General features: G+C 35.7%; 3 protein-coding genes across 4 annotated transcripts; 1 reads left to right on the top strand and 2 right to left on the bottom strand.

Moving 5' to 3' along the window:
- Window positions 1-6345: 6345 nt before the first annotated feature.
- LOC110712090 lies at window positions 6346-7239 on the bottom strand. Its single transcript, XM_021890509.1, has one exon. The coding sequence runs from the start codon at window positions 7237-7239 to the stop codon at window positions 6346-6348; it is 894 nt and encodes a 297-aa protein (XP_021746201.1).
- A 1204-nt stretch (window positions 7240-8443) lies between these two features.
- On the top strand, window positions 8444-14098 carry LOC110711873 (probable protein phosphatase 2C 50). Of its 2 annotated transcripts, none has more exons than XM_021890316.1 (5): window positions 8444-8800; window positions 9205-10287; window positions 10504-10836; window positions 10944-11049; window positions 13425-14098. In XM_021890316.1, the coding sequence occupies exons 2-5, from the start codon at window positions 9568-9570 to the stop codon at window positions 13757-13759; spliced, it is 1494 nt and encodes a 497-aa protein (XP_021746008.1). In that variant the 5' UTR covers window positions 8444-8800; window positions 9205-9567; the 3' UTR covers window positions 13760-14098. The 2 variants fall into 2 exon arrangements, with proteins under 2 accessions (XP_021746008.1, XP_021746007.1); XM_021890315.1 differs by having other exon boundaries at window positions 8444-8762.
- Window positions 14099-14669: 571 nt separating this feature from the next.
- On the bottom strand, window positions 14670-21800 carry LOC110711874 (mitogen-activated protein kinase kinase 2-like). Its single transcript, XM_021890317.1, has 9 exons — window positions 21581-21800; window positions 21404-21488; window positions 20135-20272; window positions 18425-18649; window positions 18127-18309; window positions 17789-18012; window positions 16304-16349; window positions 16088-16188; window positions 14670-15123 (listed from the first exon to the last, which is right to left on the bottom strand). The coding sequence occupies exons 1-8, from the start codon at window positions 21649-21651 to the stop codon at window positions 16099-16101; spliced, it is 1062 nt and encodes a 353-aa protein (XP_021746009.1). The 5' UTR covers window positions 21652-21800; the 3' UTR covers window positions 14670-15123; window positions 16088-16098.
- Window positions 21801-22797: the final 997 nt, after the last annotated feature.

Here is a 22797-nt window from a genome sequence, read left to right on the forward strand (position 1 = left end):
AAAAAAAAATAAATTAAAACAACAATAAAAAAAAAGAAAAAAAAACAAAAAAAAAAAAAGGGTGGCTGGCGTCCAGCTTGGAAGTCACCACCACCAGCCTGGCGCCTGGCTAGGACGCCGCAGCCAGTGGACTGGCGCCTGGCCAGGACGCCAGCCTAGTGGTTGTGGCTTCCAAGCTGGACGCCAGTGTGGTGGTTAAGGCGTCTGGCTTGGACGTCCATCCTACGGTTTTGGCGTCCAAACTAGGCGCCTGCGCCACTGCACGGCCACCTATTTCAGACGCCGGCACGTAAAACGTCAAATTTAACGGTGAATTACCTCGTTTTCCGTCGACGACGATGTACCTCCCGCGTCCCCCGCATCTCCGGCCTCCCCTCCGGTCTCCCCCGACGACCCAGTACGGCTCCACATTTTTTATTTTTAGAGATTTGTTCAATTTTGGAAAATGGGCATAAATGTCAAACTAAGTCATATTTGTGGGCTTTATATAGTAATTTGCGGGCGATGTTTAGCGATTCACTAATTTATGTCTAATGATATTGCTAATGATATAAAGCCAAATTTTATTCTTTTAAGGTCTTATTAAAACATTAAAGAGAGTTCAACAACAACAACAATAATAATACTAATAGTAATAATTTGGGGTTAGATACTAGTTAGATACATGTATTAATTAAAACATTAAAGAGAGTAGGTTAGGGGTGTTGGACTGTTGGGCCGTTGCCTCTGTTAGCTTTTCGTGTTTTTTTCTTTTCTTTTTTTTTTAAAAATATTTTTTAAAAAAAATTTGTTTAAATGGGTTAGATACATGTAAGTATTTTGTGTTCTTTTTTCATAATACTATTTTATTTTTAAATTAAATAGTATATGTGTTTAAAATGTTTAGAGATTTCAAGTTTTTTTTATATATTTTCCATAAATTTTATAATTATATAGTATATTTTTCGTAAATATTTTAATATGTACATTTGTATATACACATATGTATAGTAATAAATAATCAAAGATCACTAATCCGTAGTTAAAAATCACTAATTAATAAGTTCAGTTCAGTTTAGTTCAGTTCAGTTCAGTTCAGCTGAGTTCAGTCAATCAGAACAGACCCTTAGACCCCCTCTAATGGTGAGACTCAAGTGGGTTTTTTTTTAGGAGAGAGTATTTTTTGTAATGTATATCAATAAGTTAGTATCTAAACTTAGCAACTCCAAAAGAAAGTTGCTAATTTTAGATATTCAACTTTGAGTCTCATTTGACAAAAAGTGTGGGCCCCTTATCAATATGCTAATTATTTTGTAATTAATTTTAGTTTTACCTTTTGTTTAATATCTTACAATATTTGATATTAAAAATAAATGGATTTGGTGAGCCATAAATAAAAACTAAAAAGTGACATTTGTATATTTTAAAGAGTCTCACCATTGGGAAATGGGCTTCACATGAGTTGCTAAATTGAGAAGTGAGTATGGTATCACCATTAAAGGTACTCCCTCCGTTTTTAAATACTTGCTCCACTTTTCTTTTTCGGCCGTTTTTAAATACTTGCTCCATTTCCTTATTTGGAAAGTTTTTACAATATTTAACTAATTTCTCTCACCTTGTGGACCCACCACATATTTTCTCTCCTCCAATCCTCTCCACTACTTTTGCTTTTTCCAATTTTTTATTCTTCCACTTACCCCACTACCTCCATATATTATTATTTTCTCCAATTTCTGCTAAAACTCCGCGCATGAAAAAATGGAACAAGTATTTAAAAACGGAGGGAGTAAAAAGCAACTCATTTTGTATATCAATACTCAAATTTGAGTTTCACTATTGGAGATGGTCTTATAGTGTAGAACTTCTTTAATTACATTGAACTACACATTTTTTTTTTTCAATATCACATTAACACTCCAGACAGTCATCCATGGGATGGGCAGACCATATGAAAACAAAGTCCAAATGAAGTGTCATCAAAGGAACAAAAAATAGAGAAACAAAAAGGTGTTAAAGAATTTACCGATAGAAAAGTTTTGATAAAAGGAGTAAAAGAGTGAAAGAAGATGGGTGAAATTGTTGTAGTGTTATCGTTGTATTCTTACTTCTATGGCATTGTATTTATAGCCATGAGTTACACTAATAATACAATAATTACTCACATAGAGCCATATGAGTTCACAAGTGTTTGGACCTATATGAGCATTGTGTAATCAAATCAATAATTGGCATTCACTTATTAGACTTATCTTCTAACACTCCCCCTTGAATGCCACTAAAAATCTTGTTAGGTAAAACTTTGTGGGATAAGACCCATAGCCAAAAGAGTACACCAATATTATTGTATTATATGCTTTGGTATACTGCCTCGTTAAAAACCTTGTCAGGAAAAACCCGGTGGGATAAAAACCTGATCGAAGGGAAAAAGAGTGCAGTACATATAATACTCCCCCTGATCTCAGCATAGTTCACGAAGATGTCGCATTCCGATTTTGTGAACTAACTGTTCAAATTTCTTCGAAAGAAGTGATTTGGTGAAAAGGTCGGCAAGATTTTCACAAGACTGAATTTGCTGGATATTTATTTCCTCGTCCTTTTGCAGATCATGTGTGAAGAACAGTTTTGGGGCAATATGTTTCGTTTTATCTCCTTTAATATATCCTTCAGTTACTTGAGCGATACATGCTGTATTGTCTTCAAAGATGATGGTTGGGTCTTCTGTTATTGCGTTCATTCCACACTCCTTTTGGATATTACTGATCATCGACCTCAGCCACACACATTCCCGTCCTGCTTCATAGAGGGCTATCAACTCTGCATGATTTGATGATGTCGCGGTCAATGTCTGCTTTGTTGATTTCCATGATATTGCAGTGCCGCCATAAGTGAATACATATCCATTTTGTGACTTGGCATTTTGAGGATCTGATAAGTATCCAGCGTCTGCATACCCAATGAGAGCAGCATCTTGTTTTGGTTGGTAATATAAACCAAGGTCTTGTGTCCCTCGTAGGTACCGGAGTAAGTGTCGAACTCCCTTCCAATGCCTATATGTTGGTGCATTGCTGTGCCTGGCTAACAAATTCACAGAGAAAGCTATGTCGGGTCTAGTATTGTTAGCTAAGTACATTAAGGCTCCAATTGCACTTAAGTATGGTACTTCTGGACCCAGAATCTCTTCATTTTCTTCTCGGGGTCTGAATGGATCATTTTTCATATTCAAAGAACGAACAACCATTGGGAAGTTGGTTGGGGTTGCTTTGTCCATGAAGAAACGTTTCAAAACTCTTTCTGTATAGTTTGATTGATGGACAAAAATGCCATGACTCAAGTGCTCAATTTGTAGTCCAAGGCAAAATTTAGTTTTCCCAAGGTCTTTCATCTCAAATTCTTTCATCAAGTATTTTGCAGTTTTCTCGAGTTCATTTGGGGTTCCGATGATATTTAAATCATCAACATAAACTGCAATGATAGCGAATCCTGATTGTGATCGCTTTATGAAAACACAGGGACTAACTTGGTTGTTTTTGAATCCTTCTCTCATAAGGTATTCACTCAGACGGTTGTACCACATCCTTCCAGATTGTTTCAATCCATAAAGTGACCTTTTTAGTTTTATGGAAAGCAGTTGTCTAGGCTTGTGGTTTTCTGGTAGTTTTAGTCCTTCGGGGACTTTCATGTAAATGTCCGTATCGAGTGACCCATACAAATACGCAGTCACTACATCCATTAATCGCATTTGCAGTCCTTTTGTGACTGTCAAACTTACCAGAAATCTTAATGTAGTTGCATCAACCACTGGAGAATATGTTTCTTCATAATCAATCCCTGGAATTTGAGAAAATCCTTGGGCTACAAGTCTTGCCTTGTATCTAACTATTTCATTTTTCTCATTACGTTTTCTTACAAATACCCATTTGTATCCAACGGGTTTTACACCTGCTGGTGTAAGGGTTATTTTCCCAAAAACTTCTCGTTTTTCAAGTGACTTTAACTCAGCCAGCATTGCCTCCTTCCACTTTGGCCAATCACTCCTACGTCGACATTCTTCTACAGTTCTTGGTTCAACATCATTTTCATCAGACACGATGTCGATTGCGATGGAATTTGCGAATGTTTCATTAACGATAACATCTTTCCTATTCCACTGAGTCTTTGTAGAGACGTAATTCATTGAAATTTCATTGTTATCGATGTTTAGAACATCTTGTTCATTCCCCGTAGGGTTGTCTTCTTGTTCGTCCCCTTTTGGATTATCATCATTTTCTTTACTTTCATCCACATTTGGTCTTTCTTGACCTTCTGACGGGGGAACATTATTAGTCTCATTTTCTACTCCATCCAATCTTTTTAGTTTCCTTGGCTTAGAATCTTTTGAACCAAGTGGTCTTCCACGCTTTCTGCGTGCCTGAGATTCATTTTCTATGGCCTTATTACCAGTTGGGATTTCAATACGTGCAGGGGCATTTTCTGCTGGTATATGTGATTTTGTCACCTTCTTTGTGTCTACAAATGCATCGGGCAATTGATTTGCAACACTTTGTAAATGAACAATTTTCTTAACTTCTTGTTCACACATATTTGTTCGTGGGTCTAACATCAACAGTTGTGTTGCATTCCAAATGAGTTCAATTTCTTTCTTATGTGGGTCCACTTTCTCTCCCCCTAAGGCTGGGAATACTGTTTCATTAAAGTGACAGTCCGCAAATCTAGCCGTAAATAAGTCACCAGTCAATGGTTCAAGGTATTTAATTATAGAGGGGGATTCAAACCCGACATAAATTCCCAGCCTTCTTTGTGGACCCATTTTTGTTCGTTGGGGTGGAGCAATGGGAACATATACAGCACACCCAAAGATTTTTAGATGTGAGATACTTGGTTCTCGACCACAAACAAGTTGTAGTGGTGAGAATTTATGATAAGCTGTAGGTCTCAATCTAATTAGCGCTGCTGCATGTATTATAGCATGTCCCCAAGCAGATGATGGCAATCTTGACCTCATTAATAATGGTCTTGCAATCAATTGTAATCTCTTAATTAGTGATTCAGCTAGACCATTTTGTGTATGAACATGAGCTACTGGGTGTTCAACATCAATTCCAATTGACATACAATAATCATTAAATGTTTGGGATGTAAATTCCCCAGCATTGTCAAGTCTTATTTTCTTTATTGTATGATCTGGGAATTGTGCTCTTAATTTGATGATTTGGGCAAGTAATTTTGCTAAGGCAACATTTCTACTTGAAAGTAGACTAACATGTGACCATCGTGTAGAGGCATCAATTAAAACCATGAAATATCGAAATGGTCCACATGCTGGATTAATTGGCCCACATATATCTCCCTGAATTCTTTCCAAGAATTTTGGAGATTCAGTAGCAATTTTGTTCATAGATGGCCTTATTATTAATTTGCCAAGTGAACATGCAGAGCATGTTAATTCATCTGATCGGGGAATTTTGACATTTCTTATTGAATGTCCAACTGAATGTGCTATTATTCTTTGCATCATCCCAGTTGCTGGATGTCCCAAACGATCATGCCATAAAATAATCAAATGTTTGTCATCTAACTTCTGGTTAGATATCATATTGATTTCCACGGGTCGTATGTTTATACGGTATAACCACGAAGAGTATGCTGGCAATTTCTCATATATATGTTTCTTGCCATGTTTTTCTGCCGTGAGGCATATATACTCTTTTTGATCTGTCGTCATTGTTTCTAGATGATAGCCATTTTGGCGTACATCTTTAAAGCTTATGAGATTTCTTCGAGATTTACTCGAATATAAAGCATTATTGATTATTAATTTTGTTCCATTTGGAAGCATTACAAGCCTTTCCAGATCCTTCAATTAATTTAGCTGACCCGGAAATGGTGTTTACATTTGCTTGAAACAACTTTAGTTGTGAAAAATATTTTCTATCTTTTAAGATAGTATGTGTTGTTCCACTGTCCAAAAGGCATTGATATTCGGAACTAACTTCAGGTAGATCCATATCTTCATAAAATAAATTTAAGATTAGTTTAGAATAATATCATACAAACTTTTATTGATGATAAAGATTTAAAGTACATGACTAGAAATTTAAAATACAGGGAACTAAGAAAATACATTAAAACATAGCATATGTTACATTAGTAGATGGGGAACCTAAGCATTGTTGTTTTCTCCAAGAATGAAATCATTCCCAGTTTCAGCATTGTCCATGAAGAAATCGGACACATCAAGGGTAGGACATGGAGCATTTTCTTCATTAACATAATTTGCTTCTGCATTTTTCTCTTTGCCTTTTACAGAAGCCTGGTAAAGGTCTACCAAATGTTTGGCCGTACGACAAGTACGTCCCCAATGTCCTGTCATGCCACCTCTGTAACATGTGTCTTTTCCTTTTGAAAGAGTTTGTTTGTGGCTTCCAGATGACTGTCCCTTCTGTTTTTCAAAATTTTTGAAATTACTTTGTTTCTTTGAAAATTGTTTCTACCACGTCCTCGGCCTCGTCCGCGATAATTTCCACGGCCTTTTCCACGGCCATTGTAATTTCCACGTCCACCTCTTCTTGTAGCATTTAACTCGGGTGGATAGGAATTTGTTGCATTTGCCTCATGATGAGTGGCCAAAGACCTAGTTGGTCTCAGGTTATGATTTTTCAACAAAAGTTCACTATTTTGTTCCGCAACAAGCAATACACTCATTAATTCATTGAACTTTTTAAAACCTCTTTCACGATACTGTTCTTGCAACAGTATGTTACTTGCATGAAAGGTAGTGAGTGTTTTTTCAATCATCTGTTCATCCGAAACTGGATGATCACAGTATCTCAATATAGACACTATCTCATGTATGGTTGAATTATAATCAATTACAGATTTGAAATCCTGGAACCGTAAATTTGTCCAGTCAAATAATGCCTTAGGAAGGAGCACCCTTTTGTGGTGTCCAAATCTTTCATTAAGGCAATCCCATAATTCTTTGGGATCTTCAACCATCATGTACTCAGTTTTAAGGCCTTCATGTAAATGATGCCTTAACAACACTAAGGCTTTTGCCTTATCTTGTTCAGTAACAGGTTTTGCAACTGTCATTGCAGAAGTGGTAGTATCAGTTGTTTGACCAGAGGGACTTTTATTTTCTTTAACAGTGTGCTCCAAGCCTTGAGCTTTCAAATTCATCATTGCGTCCACTTTCCATTCCAGAAATTTCTTTCCAGATAAATCTAAGATGCTGAACTGTCTTTTCATAAGGTCTCCCATTTTAGCTACAACAAATTTCGTGATAATTAGTTTATAATAACAAATTATATGTACAACTCACATGTTTAGTTCTTCCATATTTATAATTAAGTTAATAAGACACGTGATAATTAAATTTAATAATAATAAACCATAAATAATATAGTCTTTTCTCCCCCTTGGTTTATTATTGTGAGTAATTATATGATTAGACAAAAATTAATCATGTTAGTTGCAAAAAAAACAGCAAAACGACAACAATGACAGTAGTAACAATAATTATAATGATAACGGTAATATTATACAATGATGATTAATAACAACAAACATACATAATAAAACAAAAACAAGCTTTTAATATACTAAAACGACAAAATAAGTGAGTTTTACTTATACATAATGACAAAAATTAATATTGCTACTAATAAAATTACAAGCGCCGTAATTAGAAGGAAATATTGTTTTATCTTCATTAAATCTTCCTCAAAAGTGAAGTTGTGGGTGTTTTGGTTGCCGTCGTCGGGGAACATATCGGAGAAGAAGGGGGTGAAATTTTTTTTTTTTTTTTTAGGTGATTTTTGGATAAAAAGTGGGAAGGGATAAGGGATTTGTGGTGAAATTGGGGAAAAAATCCGTCTTTTATAGAGGTAGGTTTATCCGTTACTGTTCTGTACAACTGTAAAAATATCATATAATAGTCTAACGTACTGGCATAAAATTATGGTCCATATATATATATATTTATAATTGTAAAAGGTTATCACACTGGGAATGCAAGCCATAGTGGTCCGAGAGCCCTAATATCTATAAAAGATCATGGGTTCGAAAACGGAAAGAAACACAAAAAGTATGTAAAAGTAAGAAAAATAATAAGTATAAAAGGCTGCATCTTTTTGTTAATCTAGTAGAGAACTTTCACCGTTGTTTTTGAGGTATATATATAGTAAATGTTTGAGTTTCTGTTATAGAGGATCCCAAATATGGGCAACTATAGAGCATACTCCTCGAAACATTTAGAAGTAGATAGTATTATTTGTTATAAATTTATAGAAGTAGGTATAAATATACCTGACTGAAAACTGGTGCTGATAACGTGTTAAAGAATTTACCGATAGAAAAGTTTTGATAAAAGGAGTAAAAGAGTGAAAGAAGATGGGTGAAATTGTTGTAGTGTTATCGTTGTATTCTTACCTCTATGGCAGATGATTTATGGTATGTGTTTAACCTTATCAAGAACAACACAGCTGGCATAATTACATGGAACAAAAATAGCACGAGAACAATCAAACAAACAATGGTCCTCTTCCCCTCCAAAATACACATACTATTAGTTCATAGTATCACAAATTTCGTGGGTTTTCGCTTTTATTACAAGCAGTATTTTGGATCGGATTTTATAGCTGATTGATTGATTGACTGACCCCAAATTTAGGATTTTTAATTGGGTTTGGTGAACTTTGAAAGAAACTGCAAGAACAACTACAACTACTGCTACAAAAACAGTTTCTGGGATTTTGGAGAGAGAAAGATAGCCTCAGATCTGGGTAATAAATCTTGTTGGACTTTAATTTTTTCAACTAAGGTGAACATTCTTGTGATTTCTGACCCCTTTTTGTTGTGTTTCTTTTTCATGACTTTGCCTTTTTATGCTTACTTTTTCTAGTTCTTGTTAGTTCATAAATTTTATTAGCCTTTTGCTTTCTGGGTTGTTGAAGTTTTTTTCTGGATCACAAGATTATGAAATTTGTGGTGTGTGATTGAGTGAGAAAGAGGGGAAAATTGGGCATTTTTTGATTCTTTTTTAAACAATTGTTTTATTTTGGGTGAATTTTTTTGTGAGTAGAGCTAAAGAAGCATGGGAATCTCATTTTCATAGTTAGATTGTTGTTTCTTCATTGTTCTGCAATTTGGGGACTAGATTTGCTGTTTAATTCTTGCTATTTGAAGGTGTGAATGAATCAAAATTAATAGATTTGTGGTGCCCAGTTTTTGCAGTTCATCTTTATAGCTATTGAGATTGGTCAACTTTTGTGGTTCTTGGTGATTTACGCTTCTGGGTATCTGGAATTAGGTGATTGCCTTTGTTTCTAAGGGATCATGTGAAGAGAGAGAGAAAGGGATAGAGAGAAAGGCCGAGACCGAGGTGGGGTGTGCTTCTGGTTGAGGGTTTGGATAATCAGATTGATCACAATGGGGAAAAGGGATTGGGTCGATGACATAGCACGAGCAATGAGTTTGCGGTTATTTGTAATGGGTACTCTATTCATTAGTGAAGTGAAGATTCTTATTTCTAGTAGATTACTAGGCTAAGCAGATACAGTTTTAGGTTTCTTACGAGCTTATATTGTGATGAAGACGGAGGATTCTTCTTTGATAGGAGACGATAGCTCCTATTGTGAGAATCCGGTAGTGAACTTGGTAGTGGTGAAGGAGCCCTTGTGTGAAAAAGAGAACAACCGAGAACCTAATTCATCTAGAGGGTTAGCTGAAATTGATAGTTGTTGTGCTTCTAGTGATAACATTGATCAAGAAAGCGGAGAGGAAGGTTTATATTCAAGTTCTCAGTCTGTGACTAGTGATAGAAGTAGCAGCATCAATGGTGAAGAATTTTTGGCATCCGAGCCTAATTCTTTGCCCCAGTCACCTGCTTCAGTGGATCTGGATAAGGGTATTCAAGAATCTGAAGTCACAATTGCTTCCAGCAAATTGGAATTAAAATCTGGGCTGGAGCCTATTGGAGATGTATTGGCAGTGGCAGAGGATCTTGATGTGGAGGGTAATGATTTACGCAATTCAACCTTGTTGCCTGGAGATGAAGTAAATCACGAAAAGATAGTCAGAACAATGAGTAGCCAGTGTGCTTTTGACATGGAATCTGTGCCCCTTTGGGGGTTTACATCTATCTGTGGTAGAAGGCTGGAGATGGAAGATGCACTTGCAGTTGTGCCGTGTTTCCAGAGATTTCCTGCTAAAATGTTGATGGGTGAAAATACAGTGAATGGTATAACTGAAAGTATAAGCCAAGTTGCGCACTTCTATGGTGTATATGATGGACATGGGGGCTGTCAGGTATACAGTCATCTCTTCTTTCCTTCAGTTAGCCTTTGTTTGACTTGTTTTTGCTTAAGAGCCTTTTTTTGGTTCTAAAGAATAAATAAAGTATAGTTTACATTGGAAACTTTCAAATCTAGGAGGAATCGTCAAAATAAAGATTTGTGCTATGTATAGTGATATTATTGTATATTTGTGTGAATGGCTTGTCATCTTATGCCACTTGCTTCTCAGGTTGCCAATTATTGTCGGGATCGTTTGCATTTAGCATTGGCAGAGGAAATTGAAGTTGTAAAAGAGAGCTTCCTGAGTGGAGGATCTGGGGAGGATTTGCAACAGCAATGGGAGAAGGCTTTCTCTCGTTGTTTTTTGAAAGTGGATGCTGAGGTTGGGGGAGTCAAGCAAGGGCCTGAGGCTAGTGTAGAACCTGTTGCTCCTGAAACTGTTGGGTCAACGGCTGTTGTAGCAATTGTTTGCCCAACCCATATCATAGTTTCTAATTGTGGAGATTCCAGGGCTGTTCTTTGTCGTGGGAAAGCACCCATGCCATTGTCTGTAGATCATAAAGTAGGTCACTGTTCAGCTTAATTTATTCTCTTTTTGCTATTTTGTTTTTGGTTAAAGATGGTTTCGGAAAAATTGTAGCTCATTTTGTTTTTCCTAATTGTTTCTAGCCTGATCGAAAAGATGAGTGGGATAGGATAGAAGCTGCAGATGGCAAGGTTATACAGTGGAATGGCTACCGTGTCTTTGGTGTTCTTGCTATGTCAAGATCAATCGGTAAGATTTTCTTTGCTGGTTACTAAAATCTAAATGCTATCTTTTATTTAATAATGCAGCTCTGCAAGTTCAAGGCCTGAAGGAAGAATTTTACCTCTATATTTTTAAAATTTTAATAAGGAGTTTGTGTTCCTTATACCATATACGGAGTACCGTAGGCTTTCGTAATTTACTGCAAATATGTTTGTGTTCCTTGTATACTGTGTGTCTATTATGTTAGCCAATTAAGGCAACATTGTTGTGGGAGATTTTTTAGCATTTAGTGGTGGGTGACTTGGTATGGCTTACTCATGCTGCTAACAGGGATTTAGCTAATATAGTAACTTCACCTTGTACAGTTGTACATGGATTTAAACATTCCTGTTTGTTGGGGCTTTGGCTACAAGAGATGTGGCTTTTGCCAATATGTGAATTTTGAATTAAATGGCAGGTGGCGAATTTGGTGCGACTATTTTTTTTTTTTTTTTAAATACAGTTATCTAAATATCTAGTCTCTTGGGCCAAGGAGTGATTCAAGCCAAGATGTTGAGAACCATTGAGATAATTGGATCTTTTAGATAAAGGTGTCTATGATTAGCTGATAATTCCTGTTGTGGTTTATATGGTTGAGTTGTTCATATATTGGAGAAGTTCCCTGGAGTAAGTTGTGGAAAGAGGATTCGAATATTAATGTTCATACAAGGCCACAATATTATCAGATATTTGAGCAGTATCAGCTTTTATTGGGTGCAGCTTCAGGAATTGAGACACTTAAGAATTTGGTTATTGATCATGTTCTATTGGCATCTGGTTGGTTATATTGCCTCGTTTTGATTTCCTATTTAAAACTCCCACAAGATATTGTCTGATATTCAGTGTGATTGGTACCTGAATATGTATTATAGGAATGATTGGTACATTTGGGTCCTCGAATCTTTCTAGCAATGCCTTGTCAAAACATGAATGGTGGAATATATGAATTGACAATTGAGCACTGACCTTTCAAGGTGATATAATTATGATGGCTATTTTTCTAGACTTTGATTGAGTATTCTTAAGTACTTTGCAGTCCATCTGTGTTTGTGCCTAGTGAGTGGTTGAACCGTTCTCTTGATTTTCTTTGTCGATGAATGTTCACCTTAAGCAACTTAGAGGCTTAGACTGAATCTTCCAATTATGGCTTTATGTCATAAGGCAACAGGATGCATTTTGTTCACAACTTACAAAATAGAGCGAGTTGGACAAACTGTAGTGCTATTTGCACTTCTTACGGGTAGAAATACTACTTGAAAATGTCAATTAGTTGAAGGTGTACAACAAAAGTGCCATTATTTAAAGAAAGGCCATATACCAAAATTCTTCTAGGATATCTATAGGGAAGCACTGAGTAGCCACAGTTGAAGACATAAACTTGCCCATGAGTTTTTGGATTGTAGGCCTTAAGTTCATTAATGCTCGAAGTAGTTTTGCAGGATCAGACTTTGGGATAGTATGGATCATGAAATTGGCTTTAAAACTTTTCGAATGGTTTTTGTCTATCCGGATTGCTGCTGTTTACATTAAAGGTAGTCCTAGAGTTGTCATACATGTACCATAGAGTAGAGTAGAAAGGCATATTCTGCACTTTGAATATCTGATCGTCAGTGAATACTTTAGAGACTTGCCCATTGTCAGACTTGTTCATCTTATGAACATTTTCCTTTCTAATTTTTAGTTCAAAATGGAGCTTCAATATCAATATTTGAGTATCTACTTATGCTCAGTATGAGTGCTTGTGATATGAAGAAGCTAGGTCTATGGGTGTTGGATTTGACTACCTGTAGCAGTGTCTAACACAGATAGGTGTCTAAGTGTTGGATGTGTATATAATTGAAAAATTGGATGATTTTGGTCCAAATTGAAGTATCAAGTGTCAGAATGTTGAATATCCAACATAGATGCTGAATCGAAGTGAAGAATCTGAGCTGTCTAATGTTTTATGAGTAACAATGGCAACATTTTAACCCAATTCAGGGTTTTGTGATGTAGCTAGATCAGCATATATGTTATACGTTTAATGCATTAGGATGACTGAACAAAATATGTTGCTGCCTTTTAAAGTTTTCAGATTGCTGATACTGATTGATATACAAAGAAGTCACTTCATCAATTGAATAAACAAGATGTGATTATTCCTCTTATATAAGCTAGTGATTAAGTACATTAATGGGTTGTCATATTAAATGTTATGGAGATCCATGCATCAAATGATTGCCCACATGGATATTGAACTTTCTTGGCACTTTGTTCATAGATGGGTAAAAGTAGTTGACGATGGAGGCTTATTCACTTTATGTATAAATACTTGCAACCAAAATTCTAAATATAGATTCTTATTTTACTCGAATTTCTTTCAGGTGATCGTTACTTGAAACCATGGATTATACCAGACCCAGAAGTGACAATAGTTCAGCGGGCTAAGGATGATGATTGCCTTATTCTTGCCAGTGATGGTTTATGGGATGTCCTGAGCAATGAAGAAGCCTGCGATGCGGCACGAAGGAGAATTCTGCTTTGGCATAAAAAGAATGGCACTAATATCATTTCGGATAGAGGCAAGGGCGTTGATTTGGCTGCTCAAGCTGCGGCAGATTACCTCTCCAAGCTTGCTCTCCAGAAAGGAAGCAAAGACAACATTACCGTCATTGTGGTTGACTTGAAACCTTATAGGAAATTCAAAACTAAAACATGAAACATTTCAAAGGTTCACCTTTATTTTGGCAAAATGTTAATTCTTTTTCTTTTCTTTTTTTATATTTTTATTTTTTTTCTATAATTTTTTTTGCTTCTTTTGACCTGTAGTTTGTATGAGGTAGAAATATCTGTCAGCTCTCAGAAGCATCACATAATCTTGGATTGTAACATATATTTGTAAGCCCATCTTTTTAAAATGGGCTGATTTGGAGCTCAAGAACATGTATAGTATATTTCAGATAGAGCTAGCAAGAATATCCTAGTTTCTGTTGGTATAAGTTCTAACTAAGAACAACTTTATGAACAGTTTCTCTAAGAAAAGCTCTTTCCATGCAAATTGAATGTGAGGAACTCTCTAGTGCAATGTTCAGGTTCAAGTCTCTGTTGCTGATCTTCATATTCGCGTGTTAAATCTTGTGGAAGCATTGTTTGGGAGATCTACACCTAATATTTCGTGTCTTTTGTTTTCAGTAATTGGATGATTTTATATTATGATTCTTGAGAAAGCAATGAAGGGGAAGGTAACATGAATGTGATTGCCATGTGCAATGTTTCCTGGTTTGATGTAAAAGTTTTGTAGCATTGATCTAATAGAATGATACGAAGTAGCAGCATAGCTTGTAGTTCTTTGAAATTGGGATCGCAAATGGCAGAAATATATTGATGGTGGTGGTGAGCTTCATTTTCATGAAGTCTCATTGAAACAGATTGAAGCTTTTTTTCCTTAAAATGGCAAATATAGAAACATGAGAAATGACATAAAAAGACTTGTTACATATTAACAAGTTTATCACAGAAATAAACTTGTATTTCCTCTGAAGTATTTCCATAGTAAAACTCATTTTTATAAAACAGGCGGAGAAAAGAAAGGGTGATCAATGAAAAAAAAAAAAAAACTCCTTACGGTATAGTTTTCAGAAAACCAACCACAACGCCAATCCGGGGAACCAATGCCCAACAGAATACATCAAATAGTGTAGTTCAAGCATCGAGTAATGCCCATAAAGCTCAGCAATATCAAACAGTGTAGTTCAAGCATCGAGTAATGCCCATAATTTAGCTTAGCAATACACATGTGCATGAAAAATTGACAAAACATTGATTCCTTCAAGAGTAAAAACCTAAAGTTGACAGATACTGCAGTTGGACAGCTGATCATTTCAATGCTGAAAACTGCATCAATCAAAAGCTTTCTGTCATGAACAAAAATACATATTCCTAACTCTAAAGTCTCATGGGCTCATGGCATTAGCACCCTTCAACATCCATCAACTTCTCAAGCATTGTGTGGTTTTTGGGACAAGAATTCCGCATCTAATTTCATTTGCTCTGATAGAACATTGCCTCCATAGTGTTTTGTACCTAATAATTGAAGTCCAAATTCCAGAAAAGGAGTTATGCGCCCGAGACCACAAAGAAATATATACATTTTTAGCTACCATATGTTGTCATGATTGCTAGATTCAATTAGCTAGTGTTTGGTTACTCAAATTTAACTTGCATTCTTTGAATTCAAATCCAATTGAAATTCTGAAATTGAATTCCAAATTAAGTGCTATGCAGACACTAATAATTTCAATTCCAAAATTTCAATACATTTTTAGCATTTTATGCCTAAACTTAAATATATAGTTAATTACACCATTATTGGTGTTCCAATTCTAGCCAATATAGCCAATAAATTCCTCCGCTGCCGCTGCCAGTGTTTGAGGAGAAGCAAAGGAGGCAGAGATAAACCGAAGCTTGAGAGCGTGAAAAGGATGTACAACTATTGGTGGAAAAGTGAGAATTGTTGAGGGAAGAATGATAAAGGAGTTCAAACATAAACAAAAAACACCATTGACAGAGTTTTCATATCTTTTAATGGTAAAATATTGCCGCCAGTGGCGGCTTTGATTGATTTAATGGTGATGGCATAAAAAGGAGAGAGATGGACGGAAGGAGGACTGGAGGAGAGAAGAGATAGAAAGGGGCAAAGGAGAGAGGAGTGAGAATGACAAGAAATGAAGAATTTGAAATGAAGAGTGTAGGAGAGTAATTTTAAATTTTTATTTCTCAACAATGTTTTAGTTTGTCTTGGATTTGGATCAAATCCAATTCCAAATTTTTTAATCTGCCAAACACTTGATATTCAATTTAGGATTTCAAATGAAATCTCAACACCCAAACAGAGCATCAAGGATTTTCATGACCAGCTTGCTATTCCTTCTAATTGAGGCCATACTTCCGACTTCCTAGGTAATTTGTCACCTTTGAGGCTTTGACTCAACTGCATTGAATAAATTTTAACAAGTAACATTTTACTAGTATCAAATCAAAGACTTACCAGAACAAATCCTACAAGGTTGTGAGTGGAGATCCAGCATTTGAGAAGTATGACGCCAGATCAATATGCAAGTCATCATACATACTGAGGAAAGGATGTTCCTGAATAACATATGAAACCAGCCAGTACTTTGTAAGGTTTGCAGAACAAATTGCTTCAGACCCAAATTAATTACGAAGTATATGTATGAGGAGAGCAAAAAATTGAGCCACATACCATTAGCTGTTGAGCTGAGAGCCTAGCCTTTGGATCTTTCTGTAAGCTGAGTATATAAACAAAATTTAGCATAGAAAAATTATAAAGCTAATGCAGATTGCAAGAAATGCAAGGTATGATTTGAAATTTGCTACATCAGGATACTCTCCAATTTTTTGATTTTAAGTTAAATGTTGTCTCAAAAGTCCTAGGATGCACAAGCACACACATTATATTGGGATTGTCCATGGATTGCTAGAGCCATACCTGTTGGGTTTAATTTTCCTATGGAAAACACATTAACTAATTCAGCGGTTTACACGATCGGCAAGCCTGAAGTCAGGATTTATTACTACTGCCATTGCAAACTTGAGTCCGTAAATAATGTTTGTCAAAGTTACTAGATTTAGAAGGAAGCCTTAAATTAAAACTGCCCTACAAAAGACAGCCTATACAGGAATGGTCTTCTATACACCTGCCCTCTGCAAAGAAGAAAATGAGTCCAATGACCAGAAAGATCTATTTTTTTTGTTAAGCCTAACTGTGTGGGTGCATGGGTGGTTTGGAGAAGGATGTTGTGGTGGCTTAGTAAGCAAAGGGCTCCAAAGGCTATGCTCCACAATACGAACACTAAGTAGGCAAGATGCCATTGATTATTGCGGTATGTTATACAGATTGAGGGAGGCAGAAGGTGCAAGGCTGTGCAACAAACAGTTTCTCTATGTGATCAATACTTTAGTGGACATATGATACTCTAAAGTTAATGATCACAGTGAAGCAAGTTGTTTCTTATAATTCAAACCACAACTAGACTTTTGGCATAAGAGCACTACATGGCTTAGCACATTAATTTTTAACCACCAAAACAGCCTGCAATATCCATGCTACTGACACTACTATACTGACTGTCAGCAATCTGATGCAAGCATCCTTGACAGGTTGAAATGTCAATTGTCTTGTTTATTCTCATGACATCACTTGGAAAAAAAAAAAAATTCAAAATATCCCGCAGTGGGTCCTCCTCTTGTTCTGGTGGGTCTTTCACTTTGTTCAGTGTGTAAATAGTACTATGTATAAAACTTTGGACTATCTTCAGAAGGTACCCGAAACATTGAAGAAATGTCAGGTTGAAACCTGATGCAACAATCCTTCACAGGTTGAAATGTTAATTGTCTTGTTTATGATTTCTCATGACATTGCTTTCAAAAAGGGAGAATTGACATGAATACTCCAGTGTTCACCCATTTTCTAATTAAACCCCACCTTTGATGATACAAAACATTTAAAAATAGGCCGCAGTGGCTCTCTCTCTCTCTCTCTTACATTTTCTAATTTTGTAAGTCAAATTATATATGCAAGAGCTCACAGTATTTTGTGGATGGGAAAGTAAAAAGTACCCTTCACAAATTTTTAATATATTTGTCCTTGGAATGAAATGCTTCCAAAACAATATATTACTTGACGAGAGAGAGAGAGAGAGAGAGCGAGGGAGAGAGAGAGAGATACCACGAGGATACAAATGAACAGAACTCAGGAGAAAACAGGTCAGAGCGAGCACAAGGTGGTGGCTGCTCAATAATGGTCTGCATAATTGAAAAATAATTAATCCAACAATCATCTTCATCTGGTAGTGGGTAGGGAAATTTTCCTGTTGCACATTCTAGCACAACCAAACCAAAGCTCCAGATGTCACTTTTGGCATTATAGTTTTCTTCACTGAATCTCTCAGGCTGCATAACATCAATGCACATGGCAATTTAGAGAGATCACCAGACAGCTGTCAGAACCTCAAAACAGACTCGTGAAATCGTATGCACAATAAATCATATTAAGGTAAAACTTACAGCCATATAGTGATACGTCCCGATTCTAGTGTTAGCCTGGGCGGAAGTACTTGCAACAATTGCACTAACACCAAAATCAGTAATCTTGACTTCTCCTCTATGATTTATCAACAAATTTGACGGCTTTAAGTCTCTATGAATGATGTGCTTCTCATGATGAAGATAATACATACCTCTTACCACCTAAAAATGTAGAATCAATCAGATGTTATCAAAAGTAAAAAATAGGACAAGAGAACACATTAGGAAATTGAAGACATCATCTAATATGCTTAGTTTATTATTGCATACTATCTACCTGTTTACAGATGGCTGCAAGATACTCTTCTGGGATAGTTTTTACTTTTTTCAATAAGTCTACAAGGGATCCACCATCCATGTACTCCAGAATTATTGAGAAAGCCTCATTCTGGTAAAAACACTGGTAGCAGGCAACAACATAGGGACATTCAAGTGACTGATTGATTTTCAGTTCTTGTGCGGTCTGCTTGCGAGCAGACTCTTCAATGTTCATCTGAATAACCTGAAAGTAAGGTTGTATAAATAAATAAACTGCCAAAATAAGATACATCATATTACTAACATAGTCAACATAGGCCGTAGGGGTTAATGATTCCAAATATCAGATTTCTAAAGTCAGAATTTAAAAAGTCAATAAGATCAATATATAAAATGCACCATCAATTTTGTTCAAGATCAAATCTAAAATGGACAAACATTTAGAGGTTGTCAGGTTGGTCAAGTGAATAAGTTAGAATTCCACTTGGAGCTCATTAAACCAAAACTGAGATCCTAGGCTTCTCAAAGTACCAGTCCAACGTGCATAATTTGTAATCAACTTCATTCATGAGGCAAAGGGGTAGGGATCAACAATTCCAGAAAAGTACATTAAATGTCCTGAACCAGGACATAGAGATCTACCCAATTAAAGAGTTGGTAACAATTTATTCTGAAAATTCAGCTAGATCACTAAATTAGTTACAGAATTGAACTAACTAAAGACAGGGGATTGACCCAAGCATTCCGGATTGGGCCTTGTTCGGGCAAAAGCTTTTTGGAGAGCTTTTAGCTTATTGAGGCCTGTTAGAGCCTTACTGACAAAAGCTACATTGGGAGTTTGGTAAACTGCTTATTGAATGAGATTTTTGGGCTTACAAAATTCTTTTTGAAAATGCTCATAATAGGATCTTTTTGGTTTGTTAAGCATAAACATTTTAGTTATCACGTACACTGAAACAGCTTAAAATTAATAGCTACCAAACATACTTAAACAACCAGCCAACTAGTCAAATCAGTTATACAACCAATTATATCACTAGCTAACAGCTAATTACCAAACAGGGCCTAAATCAATAGTTTTGCATTCTTGAATGATGTTCAATGTAATGATGCCTTCAGTACACCAAAAATATAAACATTAAGGTAAGGAGGTTGATGGAGATAAATTAGAGAGAAAAAATGGGTAGTGAGTGTGTGTCTCAAGGAGGATGAACAGGGGGTAAAACCATAAAAGTAGAATGTAAACTTTGATTTGAGGATTTTTTTTAACTTCACCACCTTTAAAAAAACCCCTATGCCTGGAAATGCCATGGGCCATGTCGTTACTCTCCTTACATTACCTCTTTCTAGGGGGCTTGGTTTTGAAGTAATTCACTTGAAATTATGGCAGAAACACCACTAGATGGGGGTTTTGAAGTAATTCACTTGAAATTATGGCAGAAATTAAGGTTTGAAGTAAACTGTTGGACAACCAGATTTCAATGTGAAGTGGAAAAAAAAATGGTTTGGCAAGGGGTTTGATCCCGCGCCAAGCTAGTGATTGTATTTCAATTAAAGTACTTGACTACTGAGTTACGGACATTCATAGTGTTACACAGTACTTTCGTTTATATTTAATTTATATTTTTGTTTCCTCTGAATTACGAATTTTCTCCCGAATTCAATATGGGTTCAGCTGCATCAGAATGCATTGAAAACCCTACAACCTTCTAGTCTAGTAATTTCTTACCTTCAAAGCAAAGAACTGGTTAGTCCATTTGTGCTGTACCAGCTGCACAAGTCCACCACTACCTTTGCCAATGACCTTAATCGTGTCTACATCAGCCAAGCTTATCTGGTTGTCCAACGGCTTGATGGGGGGAGGAGGCTGAGGAAACAAATCAGATGATAGTGAGCAGTTATTTATTTATCAAACAAAATCAAGACTAAGCGCTAAGTTGCACTTCATTATAGGCATTAAAAAGAACATTGAATGCTGGAAAAGAATGGCTTTTGGTGTCCTTAATGCTTATTATAAAACCAAGTGTCGATGATTTTAATTAGTTAACTACCATTCTTGCACTTTGGGGAAGGGAAGAGATTGAGCAATAAGAGTTTTCCACATGCCAAATTAAAGAGTTTTTTTTTTTTTATAGAGCCTAGTCGTGCTAACATTGCCCTTCATATGAAATAGTTTATATATAAGAGAAAAAAGGAATCATTTTGATGTATATATATTTCTTAAAAATATTTAATTATGAAGTATTATTTTTTAGCAACTAGAAAGTTAAAAACACTCTTTTGGTATATAAGATGCATGAATATTTTTGTCTATACATGGCAAAATCCATCAAAGGAAAGAAGAAGTATCATCAAGGCAGAAATTAGGATAAGCCACTAAAATCTCTTGATAAGATCATCACAAGCAGCACAAACAAGTCAATGTACCGAACCGTACCCAGTCACCATCCAATTTCCGGTCATATGGATTCCATAAGGGAAGAGGGAAATTAAGTAGGTCCAGTGTATACTGAAAGGCCAGCTTGTCACTCCCTTTTATTGATTAGACATTTACTAAATTGTCATTCCGTTATACGAAATAAATTAGAAAAATCCGACAACTTAGCGAAATTTACTTCGTATTTTATATAATTTGGTTCCTTATAATCCAAATCTAACAATGTAGTTCGATAATTAATTTATTCAACTGTGTAGGAGCTAACAATCATACCTATGAACAAAATTATGCAACAAAATTATGCAATTTAAATTAAACCTTTCCTTTAAAAACAGTATAAGAAATTTATGATGAAATTAGGAAATCTCGATCATTTCGATTCATTTACAGCTTTCTAGGTTTCTAATCAAAATCTCTAGTAAGGAATTAGAAATCCTTTCACAACAATTACTTCCGCCATTTCATTTCACAACATCAAACTTAAATTTCAATCAACAGTATTAAGATCAGAAAATTGAATTAAACTTGAATAATTAAGTAGTTGGTAGAAAAGTAACTTACAGCATCAGAATCAGTTTGAGAAACAATTCGAATTCCATCCAAATTAACCAGAAGATCGCCATGACGAAATGTACCACTTTGAGTTCTACCAAAAAATCAAAATCAGAGAAATTAAAATGATGAAGAATACAAAATGAAATACATTATCATAATCAAGTAATTGAAGGAAAGAATTACAGAAATTTGGCAAGAGAATCTTCATCAGGAGGAACATCGAGCCTGAGATTGAAGCCGCCTCTGTTGGGCATAGTTGGTGTAGCTGAAGAGAAGATTGAGAGAGAGAGAGAGAGAGAGAATGATTTAGGAGAGAGAAAGAAGAGAAAAGTCTAACGAAGTCGTCGTTGTTGATTTGATTAAGCAGAGGGAGAAATTTGAAAGAAAATGCGGTGGGTTTTGACATGTCAGATTCATCATAATTGACGCGGATATATACGAGTATATACAAAGTAGGTACGGTCTACGGAGTTGATGATTTCTCTCAAGTGGAGTGGAAAAAGGAAAATTTGGGACCTAGGCCACTAACACTCTAGCAGTCTAGCGGTATCGATTTATCGGTTCGCTTTGGAAAGGTCATTTTAGATTTAAGTCGTGCAACATTAGTTTACCTATTAAGGGCTTGTTTTATTCAACTTAATTTTACTTCAGTTTAATTAAATTTCTAATTTCTTTCTTACATAAACAATTCATTTCAGTTCAGTTTAGCTCCAATTTGGGCTGTTGAGAATGAAATTTTTTCCCTGCAGGCGAATGCATGATGCTTCGTGCATCCAGATTTGTTTTATAAAAAAAAGTGGAAACACCGTTTTCTTGTTTCTTGTTTTTGGTTTTTAGTTTTAAAAAAAAACAGAAAACTAAAAACCAAAAATAATGTCAAACAAGCCCTAATTTGTTTGTATTCTTTTTTCAAAATGTAATAATTTGTCGGTTACTTCAAGAACTTCTAGTTCCTCATTGCAACACCAAAACCACATAATCACAAATTTACACCAAGAACTTGAAAAAAAACTACCAATCGAACTCAAATTGAACAACTATGCATGTCGAAATTGTACTTACCTTTTGTTTTCGTCAGCCATCTTGAACAATTTTGCACCAAGAAGTTTGAAATTAACGATTTCTTTATTAAGGTTTGATGAACTTGAAGTGGTTTTCAATTTTTTCTTTTTTGGGAGAGAAATCTTGTAGAGAGAGAAAAATTCTAGAGAGAGGTATAGGTTAAAATGATTTAAAATTACTGTATGGTAAAAAAAATAACTATTATTTATCTTTTTGCTTTTTTACAATAAAGAAGCTCAATATAACTCGTGTACATTAGAATTGAACAATATGTTCTTTCTATAACCATGTACATTCCGCAGGACCGCAGCGGATGCACCATGTGGATCGTGCATCCG

The sequence above is a fragment of the Chenopodium quinoa genome, unplaced genomic scaffold (assembly GCF_001683475.1).
Source record: "Chenopodium quinoa cultivar QQ74 unplaced genomic scaffold, ASM168347v1, whole genome shotgun sequence".
Taxonomy (NCBI): Eukaryota; Viridiplantae; Streptophyta; class Magnoliopsida; order Caryophyllales; family Amaranthaceae; genus Chenopodium; species Chenopodium quinoa.